General features: G+C 38.8%; 1 protein-coding gene and 1 long non-coding RNA gene across 2 annotated transcripts in view; both read right to left on the reverse strand.

Moving 5' to 3' along the window:
- LOC135085330 (uncharacterized) overlaps nucleotides 1-15,538 on the reverse strand; it is a 271,536-nt gene that overhangs the window by 171,932 nt on the left and 84,066 nt on the right. The window lies entirely within an intron of this gene.
- Nucleotides 36-15,538, reverse strand: part of LOC135085313 (cholesterol 7-desaturase nvd) — a 34,048-nt gene continuing 18,545 nt past the window's right edge. The window contains exons 5-9 of the mRNA XM_063980103.1: nucleotides 10,836-11,002; nucleotides 9,717-9,822; nucleotides 8,675-8,796; nucleotides 3,601-3,771; nucleotides 36-1,423 (exon numbers count right to left, since the gene is read on the reverse strand). Coding sequence (XP_063836173.1) covers nucleotides 1,259-1,423; nucleotides 3,601-3,771; nucleotides 8,675-8,796; nucleotides 9,717-9,822; nucleotides 10,836-11,002 — 731 coding nt within the window. The 3' untranslated portion in view covers nucleotides 36-1,258. The remainder of the gene's footprint in view (nucleotides 1,424-3,600; nucleotides 3,772-8,674; nucleotides 8,797-9,716; nucleotides 9,823-10,835; nucleotides 11,003-15,538) is intronic.

A 15,538-nucleotide genomic window follows, 5' to 3' on the forward strand; every position in this document is an offset into this window, starting at 1 on the left:
TTTGTGTTATCAATAAAATAAAACTTTATTACATTTATTAAAACTGTTTTATTTCTCTCCTACAAAGTTTTATCCACTAGTTCTTAAAAATATCTAACTAAAACTCCGATATTAATGTGGAAATTGGGTTTCTACTTAAAATCTAGGTCATAAGCTTAGAACTACTTTAAAAAAACTTAAATTAAGTTTTTGCAACGTCTGATGTCTTTCATGTTTTTTTCATTCTTTTATTTTATTAATAAAAATATTTAAGTACAAGTTCAATAAGATAAATTATAAAATACATAACACCTATAATGATAAATGATATTCATAATAATATTCAAATATTAAAAAAATATGAGCCATTTGTGTAAACTTTGGTCAAATGACAGCAGAGTTCAAAAGACAATAATGTTTCCCCCGGGACAAACTTGACCTTTTTCTGGTTGGGTTATTGGCGGTCAAGCTGTAGATCCTGGCTACACAGGAGTTGCAGCGGTGAGAACGAGAGGTGGGAATAGTCCCGTAATAATTACATTTAAACAGTATGAAAATCGCCGTAGAAGTGTTTCTGCTATCTGTCAAGAATGTTTACAACAATAGCTAGTAAATTTACAAAAATAATGGCTATGAAATGCTTAATTACTATTTAACTTATTGATAATTTACAGCCCTAAAGATTTGGTACATAAAATGCTTTTTATTTTTCATACACATAAAATTAGACGGGGTATTTTCCATTCGCATATTTTTTTACTACTAAACCTACTTTGGCATAATTATTTTCGCATAGTAAATGTATTAGGAACTTCATCGTAATTAAGCAAGTGTAACTTTTATTCATCATCATCATCATTTCAGCCACAGGACGTCCACTGCTGAACATAGGCCTCACCCAATGACTTCCACAACGCACGGTTGGTAGCGGCCTGCATCCAGCCCCTTTCTACTACCTTATCAGGTCGTCGGTCCACCTTGTGGGTGGACGTCCCATGGTACGTGGCCTCAACTCCACTCCGTAAAAGAACTAAAGTCACTGACATAGTCCAACGGATTAGCAAGCTGAAGTGGCAATGGACAGGACACATAGTACGCAGAAGTGACGGCCGATGGGGCAGAAAAGTAACTTGCACTATAGTGTTAAAATAGGTTAAAGCCGCCTTTTTATTTTTTACACTCAATGCGTATCATTATGCCAAGATAAATTATGACTAAAAATTTTATGGAAATGGATAAACCAATAAGAATTTCAATCATTATTTAAGTCTGAACCTTATCACCACTCCAGAGGGTTCTGTATCGCATCCTTGAAGCTCTTGCTGTTCTCGCTGTAGAACTGGGAAAACCAGGATCTGAAGGCTCTGATGGTCTTGTCAGCTTTGACGTACGCAGGAGCCCCTACGAAGATTTTGTTGTTCCAAATCGCCACGTCTCTTTCGAACTGAAAAAAGTTGTATGAGTTAATCTTAACCATACAAAACCGTTAAGATGTTTTTAATGCATAACAAGGCAGTTATTTGACCACAATCGCACCTGATGTTAAGTGGGATGCAGTCTAGGATGGTAAGTATCTGCCCTGTAAGTGCCTATTCACTCTCGTCTAGAAAAGGCCCGGATTATAGTCTTCCGGAAAGACAGCAGCAGGCAGCGAATACGTGTGGGCAGCATTTACTTTTACCAACGTAGGAGGTACATACAAATTTTACTATCACAATTTAATAAACACCTACTTAACGCTTATTTTTCTACATTACTTCTGTATGGCTAGCACGAAAAACTTTCGAGTTCGAATCGTTTGCGTATTCGAACCGCCATCAAAAGATTTAGTACGAAAACTACAACAGCGCCCTTGTGAATGTGTCGTAAAGTGAACTTAGTATGAGAAATGGTTGCACGAAACTTATTTTGAGAATCAAAATTGTCACGTTATCGTTTAATTCGAAGGTTTAGTATCGAATTTTGTCGAAAACGCAAATGATTCGAAGACGAAAGTGGTTTATGCTAGAGGTACTCCACTTTTTGTCGTCAGTTTTTTAAGGAAAGGTCCATGTATGGTCAAAGTACCTATCGATTTTAGTCCTCGGTTACTCATTTGGGTATAGTTTCATTAAACGCACATTTTACCCCACCGAAAGCTCAATGTTGAAATTTACGATTCGTGTTAAAAATAGGACAATAATAAAAACATACAACGGTCAAACCATAGTCAATCTAAGGTACTTGATACAAATAAGGCCTACGTTCTAATAAGGCCTATACATCAGAAAACACAGATAAATAAATCCGAGCGGGATAATACTTCAAGGACACGTACTCATATGCCCTATAACCCGGTAGAGAGCAAGAGCGTCCCGATCCACGATCCCAGCACCAATTGGCACGCGTTCTTCTAAGGTGGTGGGTGATTTCGTGCTCTCTTATAAAAATCTGGCGATTTCATCTTCAATTTTCGGTAAAATGACGCTGTTTTAGATTAAGCTTTTCTTAGTAATCATTTCTAAATATTTCTTACTAACTAATAATTATCTTAATTTGTACTACTGGCTATAGATGCATTATTTGTAAATTTTTAAAGACAACAAGAGCGAGATATCTAATAAGGCCTAGGCCTTATTTCAGCATGGTAGGCCATATTAGATATTTATGTCAACACCTGATTACGGACAAATTCATTAAACTAAATGAGTCAAAGAGTAACTAAATATTTATTTAATAAGAATGTTACTAACAGCACAGAAAATAAAAAGAAAACTGAGTCGAAAAAAATTACAAAACCTGTAAAAAAAAGAAACAAAATACAAAACCAATTAAAAATAAGAAAAAAAAGCCGTATGTATAATTCTAAAGGAAAGGAGAATAAAAGCTGGTATTATCATGCCTGTCTCGAAGACAATGTAGCAGATATGCGACCATAAAGGGCTGCTTTTGGTGGTATCACAAAAATTGTGTAGGAGTTCGTAGTGATGATTCAGAAGCCTTTTTATGCCCTGGTTCTAACAAAAATTGAGATCTTATTTTGTTTACAAAAATTCAAGACTAAATGATGTTCCCAAACTGAGTTATTTTAAAGGTTTTATGTATAGGCCTTATTCGAACACGGTGTTTTAATAAGCCCTATACAAAAAAATAATATTGTTTGTTTTTCTTTTTTTTTTACAATTTAGGTAAGGAATCATTACTTTGTTACTATGAATATTTAATTTTATCTATAATTTATGTATAATTCTTAATAAGTGGAATTTAAGTTTATCTAGAGATATACAGTATATTTCTGTTTACTTGGTATGTAAAATTTTGATAACGCAAACAAATCGACGTGTTTAATGTTATAAGACCGCATTTTGTTTAATACAACCTCAATTTTAGGGTCTAGAGGCATTTGAATCATGTAGGCCTTATTCCGTGTAGGTGATTTAATAAAGCCAAAATCAGTGGTTTCGTAATTTGCTTATTTTGAATAGATTTAGTTAAAAATTGTGTTATTTTTTGTAATTTTGCTAAAATTAAAGGATGGAAGAAGTTAATTAACCTTGTTTTTGTTAATTAGCGTTAATATTTATTGAAATATAAGCATTTAAAGTTAGGTAGGCCTTATTTGTATCAAGTACCTTAACTTACCATGTAGGCTTCATTGTACACCACGAGCGCTGCCCACGGTGCGTTATACGCAGGTGAGAAGACTCTATGAGTCACCTTCTGGAGGAGAGGACCAAGTGGTGTCACCGACTGGGAGACCAGTATGGGCCCGAGGGGAGTCTTGAGGAACAGGCGGACGAAGCCTGGGCCTATCTGAAAGAAGAATCACAATTTTATTAGGTTGGTACTAGCTTTCCGCCAGCGGCTTCGCACGCGTGGAATTTTGTCTGTCACAGAAAAAATTTTTGGCGCGTCCTTGTTTTAAAAATCGGGATAAAAACTATCCTATGTCCTTTCCCGGGACTCAAACTATCTCTATGCCAAATTTCATCAAAATCGGACAGACAGACAGTTACTTTCGCATTTATAATTGTATTATAGAAACGACACCTATGATATTAGATGGTGCCAGGGAATACCAGACAAATACTTAACAAATATAAAAAAATATTAAGATTTAGACTTTGCCTTTATCCGAAACTTTTTAATCGGTTTCGGTTAAGTATGTTTTTTATTTCGGATATCCGATAGTTTCGGTTACGGTTACGGATATCCATAACATCCCTGACTACAATCATATTGGGTGCGCCTCAAAATGGGTGCGCTTCGAGGAATACCTAAACGCTTTTGGGGCCATCCATAAAGTACGTCACACGAATTTCATGATTTTTTGACCCCTCCCCCGTGCCTGTCACAGGCGGTCACATTTCTGAGACCCCCCCCTCCCTAGTGTGACGTCACATGTTTTTCAATTTCACATCGAAAAATTATTAAATTAACAAAAAAATAGAAACAATAAAATCACGCGCGAGGTACGGTGCATTTGGCGGCATTAAATATAGGCCAGTAGAATTAGATTTTAAATCTGAAATAATTCCTACAAAAGATTTTATTGATTTAATGGCTTCATTGGTTGCCCATTAAGACTCTCCTAGGTTTTCGACTTCGACGGAGTTGTGCTTAAGTGGTGGGTGTATTTTTTAGTTTAATTTATATTTCAAATTACGCGATTAGTACCTCTAGATATATTAGATTTTGAAATGTGATGTCACGAAACTTAGGACCCCTCCCACCCCCCTTGTCACACCATGTCACACTTTGTCGACCCCCTCCCCCCCTCTTTACGTGTGACGTACTTTATGGATGACCCCTTTACAATGTTATTATTTTCATATCGATTACATTACTGTGCGGTTAAGTTACAGGTAAGTAGGTATAAAAAAATCAAAATCAAAAGTATTTATTCAGTTTAGACCACAAGTGGCACTTATGAACGTCAAAATATTATTATACAGGGTGTCCCGTAATGTAACGTCAAGCCGGAACTGGGTGTTGAGGCAAGTTATGCTGGTTATCAGAAAAATATAAAAAAAAATCTATGTGTCATTTTGTCAAAATAATAGGCATTAACAAAAAAATAAAAAATCTACTCCCGGTGACGGTCTTTTTACTCGTGTTGCCACAAATCTTCACTTTTTCCAAAATTTTTTTTGTTATTTAACCCTGAATAATGCTTCTCTAAATTGTTATCAAAGTTACAAAACCAGCTGCTCCAACTTGGATGAAAAAAATACATTATTCCCAAAAAAAAATTCAAAATAAAAATTTTGCTTTTTTTAAACTGACTGTACTGAAAAAAAATTGTACTACGCGAGTATGGCAAGTGACGTCATAATTTGGTGCATTTAGTAAGGATTCCAAAATGGCATAACACTTGGTAAATTCTTGCTGTAATTGTCGACAATTTTTGTTTTTTTTGGAAATAATCCCGTTTTTAACTTTATCTACCTTGGTTAAAAAATATTATTCTAATGTGCCCAAAATTCAAGTTTCTGTGACTGACTACCGTACAGTCAGTCACAGAAAATTTGTCACCATGACAGTAATTAGTAGTTGACATACTGTGACAAACGTCACCCGTGTGCGCGCGCCGTTACTACCTGCTCTGCCTGCACTTGTACTTGGTAACAGGCATAATAAGAAGTTTCGGTTATGGATACGGTTACGGATATTAGAATAATATTATACCAGTTTCGGTTACGGTCACGGATGTGAAATCATTTTAGATTATCCGAAAGTTTCGGATAATTTCGGTTACGACATTATTAGAATTTCAAAAATGTAGGTATAATTCAAATAGCAAGATGCAGCGTGACCCACATAGCTACTTTATGTACCAACTAAGACGAAACCTATGTATGATAAAGGTAAAACAGGCTGGCGTATTAGATGGTGCCAGGGAATGCCAGACAAGTTGGTAACAAATATTAAGATTTAAGGTACAATTCCAAGACGTGCCGCAGACCGCAAACTGCAAAACTATGAAATCGGCAGCGCGGCATTGCAGCTGCGGCGTGTATACTGCAGATTTCATAGAGTTTTGCAGTTTGGAATTGTACCCTTAAGACTCCGCCTTTATCCGAAACTATCCGTAACTTTTGAATCAGTTTCGGTTACGGTTATTGATATTTTTTTATTTCGGATATCCGATAGTTTCGGTTACGGTTACGGATATCCATTATATCCCTGCTTGGTAAGATGGCCCTCTCCGTTCCGCTCATACCTTTTAAAATGGCTTCTCCACCTCACTTAAGCCAGAAACTTGAATTTTGGGCACATTAGAATAATAATGTTTAACCAAGGTAGATAAAGTTAAAGTCAAAGTCAAAGTCAAAATTTCTTTATTTGTTTGGACTAATAAATAGTTCTTACAAATCGTCATTTTGCTCTTAAGGAGCCTCTACATGTCTCATAATCTTTTTACCCTACCAGCGCTTCGAGACCAACATTTGGCAAGTGCTGAGAAGAAGCGCCGCAACAAACTCAGTCACCACTGTCTGCCGGTTAATATAAATATAGAAATAGTAGTAGTAGGTACATTCGATTCAGGAGCAGTTCACTGAATTTACCATGCATTCTTGTATGGTGTATCTTATAAGAATGGGTATACAAGATTGCGTGGTATATTAAACAAGGTAGTGACGTGCTAATTTCTAGACTTACATATTAAGATACTAGTAGAAATGACTCGCATACATAAATTTGAATAACTTGGATTGACCAGTCCCCGAAAGCAGCGCCTGTTCACAGACATGACGAGTGAACCAGCCATCGCTTCACTCGACCATATTAGAGGGAATGTAACGACCCGCCTCACTACGCCACCACCCCAGAGACATTTTAGTGAGAATGACAATTCCAAGTTATCTCTTTAAAAAAAAAACTAATAATAAAGCTAAGTAACAGTCCAGATTGAGAAGCATGACACTATAACATTTGAGAAATTATTATTAGTTTATACATTACTTTTCATTTTAATTCTTTTTAGTGCGAGCATGAGAGGACCATAATCCTACTCCCAGGATGACTTATCATTAAGAAAATCTCGAGTTGTATAATAGGCTTTTTTAAGCATGTGATCTTTAACTATATCTTTAAATTTATTATACGGTAGCTCTTTATATTTATCAGGGACTTTGTTATAAAAATGGATACCTTGTCCCATAAAAGTAGCAAACACTTTATTAAGTCTAAAAGCGGGTATAGCCAATTTATTTTTATTTCTAGTGTTAATTTGGTGAATATCACTTTTCTTTTTGAATTCAGTAATATTTTTTTGAATAAATAGAATACAGTTTAAGATGTATTGTGAAGCGGCCGTGAGAATGCCAATTTCTTTAAACAATTCTCTAAGGGATGCTCTTGCTTTCATTTTATACAAGTATCTTATCGCACGTTTTTGCAAAATAAATATTGTTTCAAAATCTGCAGCTTTGCCCCATAGCATGATTCCATATGACATTAGGCTATGAAAGTAGCTAAAGTAGACTAAGCGAGCTGTTGAAACATCGGTTAATGACCGTATCCTTTTTATTGCAAAAGCCGCTGAGCTGAGCTTTCCCGCCAGAGTTTCTATATGGGGGCCCCACTGGAGTTTTGAATCCAGGGTAATTCCCAGAAATACAGTAGAGTCTACCAGATCGATTGCATTATTATTAAGTTCTATTTGTGTACTAACTGTGTTTACGTTAGGCAAAGAGAATTTTATACATTTTGTTTTCTTTGCATTGAGTTGTAAATTATTTGTAGTGAACCAACTTAAAACTCTTGTTAGTGCATTATTTACATCGTCAAAGTTATTTTTACTTCTATCGATATTAAAAATCAAAGATGTGTCATCAGCAAATAACACGATTTCGCAACGGGAAAATTCCCGTTAAAAACGGGATTATTTCCAAAAAACCAAAAATTGTCGACAATTACAGCAAGAATTTACTAAGTGTTATACCATTTTGGAATCTTTACTAAATGCGCCAAATTATGACGTCACTTGCCACACTCGCGTAGTACAATTTTTTTCCAGTATAGTCAGTTTAAACTAGGCAAAATTTTTATTTTGAAAAATTTTTTGGGAGTAATGTATTTTTTTCATCCAAGCTGGAGCAGCTGTTTTTGTAATTTTGATAACAATTTAGAGAAGCATTATTCAGGGTTACATAACAAAAAAAAAAATGTGGAAAAAGTGAAGATTTGTGGCAACACGAGTAAAAGGATCGTCACCGGGAGTAGATTTTTTTGTTTTTTTTTAAATGCCTATTATTTTGACAAAATGACACATAGATTTTTTTTTATATTTTTTTGATAACCAGCATAACTTACCTCAACACCCAGTTCCGGCTTGACGTTGCATTACGGGACACCCTGTATAAAATAATAAAAAAGGAAAAGGTAGCCCTTATGGGGCACTTTACATGTCTCCTTATCTTTTGGGCCCTACCAGCGCTTCGAGACAAACATATGGCAAGTGCTGAGAAGAAAAAAGTAAATAACATAGATGGATTCATTCGCTGGTAAATTAGAGAGAGTTGTGCACTTAAGTACTGATGTTAACTAACGTCCGTATTCACAAACATGAGGTCTGAGTGACGCACGAACCAATCACAGAGCTCTATTCAACGCTGTGCGTTCGATTTGCTGCTTCACTTTAAGCAAGCATCGTTTGTGAGTACGGGCGTACTTAAAACTTTCCCGCCAAAAAATCGCAAACTTCACTTACCTGTTGTACAGTGACATCTATATGAAAGAGGTTGCACTTCATGATTTTATAGTCATGGGTGAGGGTCAGGTCTGCGATGTGGCCTTCTCCCTTATTCCAGGTGGCTGACCAGACGTGGCTTCCTGAAAAAAGATAATAATATCATCATCATCAAACCTTTGTTTGTCACCTGTCATTCGCTTTGCAATGGAGGGAAGTCGAACCTTAATTTCGAACTCCTCCTATGTTCTTCTGATTAATTTCGTTGCGGGTCATATGACAGTTTCACTTTCCTCCGCGACAAACTTGACCTTCATTGGTTGGGTTTTTATGGCGGTCAAGCTGTAGATCCGGGCTACACAGGATTTGCAGTGGTGGGAACGAGAGGTGGGAATAGTCCCGTTAAGATGTCCGCTGCTGAACATAGGCCTCCCCCAATGATTTCCATATTGCCCGGTTGGTAGCGGCCTGCATCCAGCGCCTTCCAGCTTTATGAGGGTTGGAGGAAATACAAATTATTTATCATGGGTCTGGCGCGTATCTGACTCAGTGTCTGGGCACAGAATAATAATAAGTACTGTCTGGGGTATGGGATCGGCACGAGGCGGTGATTTTGTGACGTCAAACGTCAGCGAGACCTTCGGACTTGTATTCATCTGCCACGTCATATTTTATTTTATTTATTATTCATTGAGCAATTACATATTTGATTTAAATAGTGTCTTAAATCCCTTATCCCCGTATTATGTCACCCTTTAGTGCTGCTCCCAAACCTTGGCCACTGACTCAGCTATGCGCTAGTATGTAGGTATTTTCAAGACACTTATATACGTCCCATAGCTTGCCCTAACACCACTTCGGGACAACATCAGCTGTAAAAATATTTTTATTTTCAGTAAGTAGTTGGAGGTAAGATACTTAGACATATCCCCTGTTACTGAGGATTCCGGTTGATGCTCGTTTCCACCTTCGACCGAAGCCGTGGTGATACCGCGACTTAAAAGCGTACAACGCCATCTGTTGTCACAGTAGTGTAAACACGTGATGCTTGTTTGTTTCTTACCAATAATGTTAAGAAGGAAGGGATATTTCTCCGCCAGCCCAGTGACCACTGATGGGGAATGAACCGCGTTCAAGTGGGCCACGTCTGCTCCATTCTCTGGGATTTCCTGGAAGAAAAAAAAATTAGCTTTAAAAAGAAAGACAGAAACAAAAATTACACAAATAATGCAAAAAATATTTAAAATACAAAAGCTAAGAAAACATTAAGAAATATGCTTCCAAGCTTCCAACCGCATAAATTATAAATAACGTATAACAAGTGTGTGTCGTGCCACGCACAGTGTAGGGTTCCGTAGTTGTCCTTCGTTACCACAATATACCTCGCGGTTGACAGCGCGCGAAAGGGGATGACAGCTCGCGTAAGGCGATACGGTGTTGATCCCTTTCCGAGTTTATGTCTTTTTTTTTTTACCCAGGAAAATGGCCTATTCATACCTACCGCCGGGGGACGGCAGGTTAAGTGGGGCTCGAACCCACTAAAAACCTGGGGTGTTCCCTCTCCCGCATAGTGGTCGCGCCTTGGGTACTAGAAACGACCAAGGCGCCTTCCGCGGACGTCCCGCCCTACACGGCGGGACCCAACACGCACCCACTTAATGGGGGGGAGTTTATAAGTCTGCTATGAGCTTTAATCACTATGGGAGTACATTACCTACCTTCATTGGTTGAGTTTTTATGGCGGTCAAGCTGGAGAATAGTCTTTCCCAAACTGCAGGCTTAAAGGGGGGCGGTAAGAGACCCAGAAAAATCGGGACGTTGTGTAGAGGCTTGGTAGGCGTCATCTACTAAGAGGACTCTTAAACATCGACTGAGCTCGACTCTTGACTACAAAAATGGGGGGCGCTAAAAATAATTTATTCTCAAAGTGGGCAGTAGACCAAATAAGTTTGGGAACCACTCATGCTGTAGATCCTGGCTACACAGGAGTTGCAGTGGTGGGAACGAGAGGTGGGAATAGTCCCGTATGGGAATATATTAGTACACCGATTTCGTATCGGTGGGTTTCTGATGCAAATTAGAAGCTTCTATCGGCCGAATAAGTCTGAAATCTGCGGGAGTCTTATTTTATTCAACAGGAAACTTCAGAAGAGATCTTTCAGCTCAAGTTTTCGTAACTAACCTGTATATGCGCGCTGACCACGAACTCGTTCCGGCCTCTATACGCCCAGTGTCCAGGACTGTAGTCCATGCTCCACTGTGGCTCTCTGCCATCAGCGTCGTGCCAGATCCACACGGCTCCGTCAGCTTCGCAGGTCTGCCAGGACTTGACGGCGACGCCGCGAGGAGCTGTAAGATAAAGTATACTTCGTTAGCCAAATGAGGTCCTGCTGGACAAAGGCCTCCCCCAAGGATTTCCACAACGACCAGTCCTGTGACCTTCATTAAATCATCGGTCCAGCGAGTGGTAAGCCTCACAATGTCGTCCGGTAGTGGACGATAGCGAACGAGTGACCTGTAACACAGGTATTCATTTACCTAGCTCAGGCTCCGGTCTCACACACTCATTAAGTAATGAGTTTTCTTTAATGTATTGTATCCTGTATTTTTGTGTGAGAAATAAATAAATCATTATTATAATCATTATTATTATAGGTATAGGGGCATTTCTACAGCACGGCGTATTTTTTCTCAATTCGGTGCTAAAATTTATATTTAGTTTTTTAAGTAGTTTCAATACAAAAAAATAAATTTTACTCCATTCTGAATGTAAAAATAGCATTGTCACTAAATATTGTAAAGTGGTTTATGAGAAAAGTTAAACACCGAATTGAGAGAGCACCGAATTGAGAAAATGAATCACGTAATTGAGAAATGAATCTCCAAATATAAAAATCGCTCCGCAAACTTAGAACTGATGACATTATGAAGAAATACCTAATGTATTTCAATAATCAATATAATAAATACTTAAAACGTTTTGATATCTGACTGCTGGTCTATTAGTTAGATGGTTCATTTTAGGTTTATGTGTCTGAAATACCAATGGAATAAAACAAAAATCCTAATCAATATGTTTAATTTTTTAATAAGGAACTATAATTTAATTCTTAATTTTTATAATTATATTATTTTAATTTTATTTAAATAAAACAAATAAATACATAACACAGGGTCTCTTTGTTTATTTATTCTCAACCTTAAACATAAACAAATATTGCAAGACCCAAGAGCTAGATTGACCTGACACTATACCGAAGATATATTGGACGTCAGTTTGTACACGATTAAAATGGCTCTCAAACAGCTGAAATACAACAAGGCACCGGGTGTTACGGCATCATGGCTGAGCTTCGCCGGTACTAAAGGCTCTACAGAAGCAGTTCAATTCCGTCATTCTCGAAGAAAAAATGCCTTCGGCATGGCATAGAGGTGTGGTGATAGCATTATAGACTCATCTCACTTATGAGGCGTGTTTACAAGCTGTTTTCGAGAGTCCTTACGAATCACCTCGCTCGCAGACTCGACGACTTCCAGTCTTCCAAACAAGCTTGTTTCCGAAAAGGCTTTAGTATTATGGTACACACACAGGTACGCTACGGCAGATTATACAGAAGACCAAGGAGTCGCGATATCGCGTACGATATCGGAGTCATGGCTGAGACCTTGGAAGATCTAAGCACAATGCTCGATGGCCTCCGCAGAGCCTCTTAACAAGTGGGTCTCAAAATGAACATGGACAAGACAAAAATCATGTCAAATGTGTGTGTTGCACCCACTCCTCTGAAGGTTGGAGACTACACTCGAAGTTGTTGACAATTGTGTATACCTGGGACAAGAGTCCAGATAGTTAGGTCAAACTTTAAGAAAGAGGCTTCGCTATTACGTCTGAAATACCGCTGTGTCTTAAGACAAGTCTTCGACCAGTGTGTGTTGCCAGTGATGGTGTATGGATGTGAAACGTGGTCGCTTTCTATGAGCCTAATAAGAATCAGAAATGTGAATATCGGCAAGAGAACCAAAGTGACCGGCATAGCCCGCAGAATTGCATAAATCAAGTAGCAGTGGGCGGAGCACATAGCGCGTACAGATAATGGTTGTTGGGACTGAAAAGTTGTCGAGTGGAAACCACGGACCAGTGAGCAGGCCCCCCACTAGGTAGACCGACGATCTGGTGAAGGTCGAGGGAAGAACCTGGAAGAATTATTTGGATAAGATAGCAATAGCAGTGTATTCTTTTTAATGAAACCTCAAAAAATAAGTTTTACTGTCTTCTGTCCAATGACTAGTACGGTCCAATGATTGGTAGTTCACCCTATTATTATGCTCTATTGATTTCATTATTTTTTTAAGATACACAAACAATTTATAACACAATAAAAGTCTCTAATTTTCATTTAATATCAATTCGGTGTACATGTTTTCTCAATTCGATGCCCCATATTCCGCGGAATTGAGATCCACGGAATTGAGGAAAAATCACATTTCATCAAATTACTCGAAAATATTATAAATTTCAACAATTTCTACCAAACGTAATGGCAGATATCAGTTAAATACTTAATTAATTCACCAGTAATCTCATTAAATACTTCATGAACATTATTAATGTCGCACACCGGTTTGAGAAATGACCAGTGACCAAAAATTCTGAGTGATTTCAAACCTCTGAAAAATGCTCCTCAAAGCGACAGATCCTTCTTCTATACTGCTCGACCACTCGAGTGCAACTGCTAGTTTATGGGAATCAGTCGTGGGTGTTCATACTGTGCGTAGTTAGTGATATAGGAGCACAAAAGTAAAAATCACGGAATTGAGGCACACACGTCGGACAAAATTTAAATGTGTTACTGTATTAAAACCCAAGGACTTACAATAAATAAACTCATTTATATGGCTTTATTAACTATCCCTTGTTCTGTGAATGTGGGTATCATAATGGGGAAGTTATTATTTCAAAAGTTATGAAGCAAAAACGAGTAAATTCTGGAAACCGGACACTCCATTTTAGGCCAAATTTCGCCCGTTTTTGAACTTTCGGATTTTTTTAAGGAAAGATGTAAAACCTGGCGGTCTTCTAAATATGCTCTCCATCAAGTCAAGAGTCCTATAAATACGTGTGATTTTTTCCAAGTTCGTACTTCAATTTTAAAGGTACTTTTTTCGCCCCAGTAGGTCGATCGGTCGTCCCCGTAGAAATGCCCATAGGCGATTGCCTCTGAGGTCTAGTAGGCAGGAAGAACACCTGTTTCAGACTCAGAGGTCACAGCAGTGCGGGAAAAAATTTCTGCTCGGTTTGGTTAGTGGGCTTGTTTCAAGTCCTCTTAACTAGCTACCACTGCCTTATTTTAACAACAATGTTAAGAGCATGCCCCCCCCCCCCCCCCTATGGCTAGATTTGCCCCAAGATGGGACAAAACGCGTCTTAAAACTATCTATCTACAACAGATTTTGGGGTTCGTCTTCGAACATAGGCCTCCTCTTCAACCCAACCATCCTCTGACTTCTGTCCCTGGCCACTTGCATCCAGTTTAATCTAGCTTGTTTCTAGATCTCGTCTGTCCATCTTTTAGGCGTTCATCCTCTGCCACGGGTGTTATTGCGGGGTCTCTTCTACAAGCAATGTACCAAACTATCGGCCGACATAAAGGGTAGTCTAAAATCTAAATATTACCTTTTTCAACTCCCGGCACACTCTTACAAACGCCAACAGGGCCAAAAGTCCACTTGTGAAAGGGGTACTGTATGCAGTTGCCGGTGACAGCCCCACCTATGGTTAGATTTGCTCCCAAGTGGGGACAGTAGGCGTCTTACCAAACTTTATCTATCTCATTGGTTCCCAAACTTATTTGAGACGCGCCCCCTATCGACCATAATAAAAATTCCGCGCCCCCTCCTCCAGTCAAGATTATTTATTGGTTGTATTGAGCAGTCTGGAATGCATTCTCTCAGTGGTCGCAGATTTTTTATACTCTATCTATCTACAACAGCTTTTGGGGTTCGTCTTCGAACATAGGCCTCCTCTTCAACCTTCAACCTTCCACTGACTTCTGTCCCTGGCCACTTGCATCCAGTTTATTCCAGCTTTTTTCTTCTTTTAGGCTGTATTTCTTTGCCGCGGGTGTTATTGCGGGGTCTCCATTACAAGCAAGGTACCAAACTATCCGCCTACAAAAGTCTGTAATCAGTTTATTCCAGCTTTTTTCTTCTTTTAGGCTGTATTTCTTTGCCGCGGGTGTTATTGCGGGGGCTCAACTACAAGCAAGGTACCAAACTATCGGCAGACATAAAGGGTAGTCTCAAATCTAAATATTACCTTTTTCAACTCCCGGCACACTCTTACAAACGCCATCAGGGCCAAAAGTCCACTTGTGGAAGGGGCACTGTATGCAGTTGCCGGTGACAGCCCCACCTATGGTTAGATTTGCCCCCAAGTGGGGGCAGTAGGCGTCTTACCAAAATCTATCTTTTTTTATCCACAACGAGGAAGCTCTTGGCCTGTATCTCACCTAATGGTAAGTGATGATCAGGCCGAAGGTGGAAGCGAGCTTCACCCGGAATCCTCAATCACGGAGGAACTGACTATCTTACCTCTAACTGACGGAACACAACAATGCTGTTAACATTGATGTTATGGCAACAGACTTAGGTAAGATGGTGGTAGCTAGCCAGGCGGACTTAGAACAAGCCCTACCACCAGCCAAATCGAACAAAAAAATCTGCCCCCACTGGGAACCAAACCCGGCGGGACCTCTGCGTTTTAGACCACAGAGGCGGATGTCTATCTAACTATAACAGTTTTTGGGGTTCGTCTTCGAACATAGATTAGGCCTCCTCTTCAACCATCCACTGACTTCTGTCTCTGGCCACTTGCATCCAGTTTAT

Source organism: Ostrinia nubilalis, chromosome 28, assembly GCF_963855985.1.
Source record: "Ostrinia nubilalis chromosome 28, ilOstNubi1.1, whole genome shotgun sequence".
NCBI lineage: Eukaryota > Metazoa > Arthropoda > Insecta > Lepidoptera > Crambidae > Ostrinia > Ostrinia nubilalis.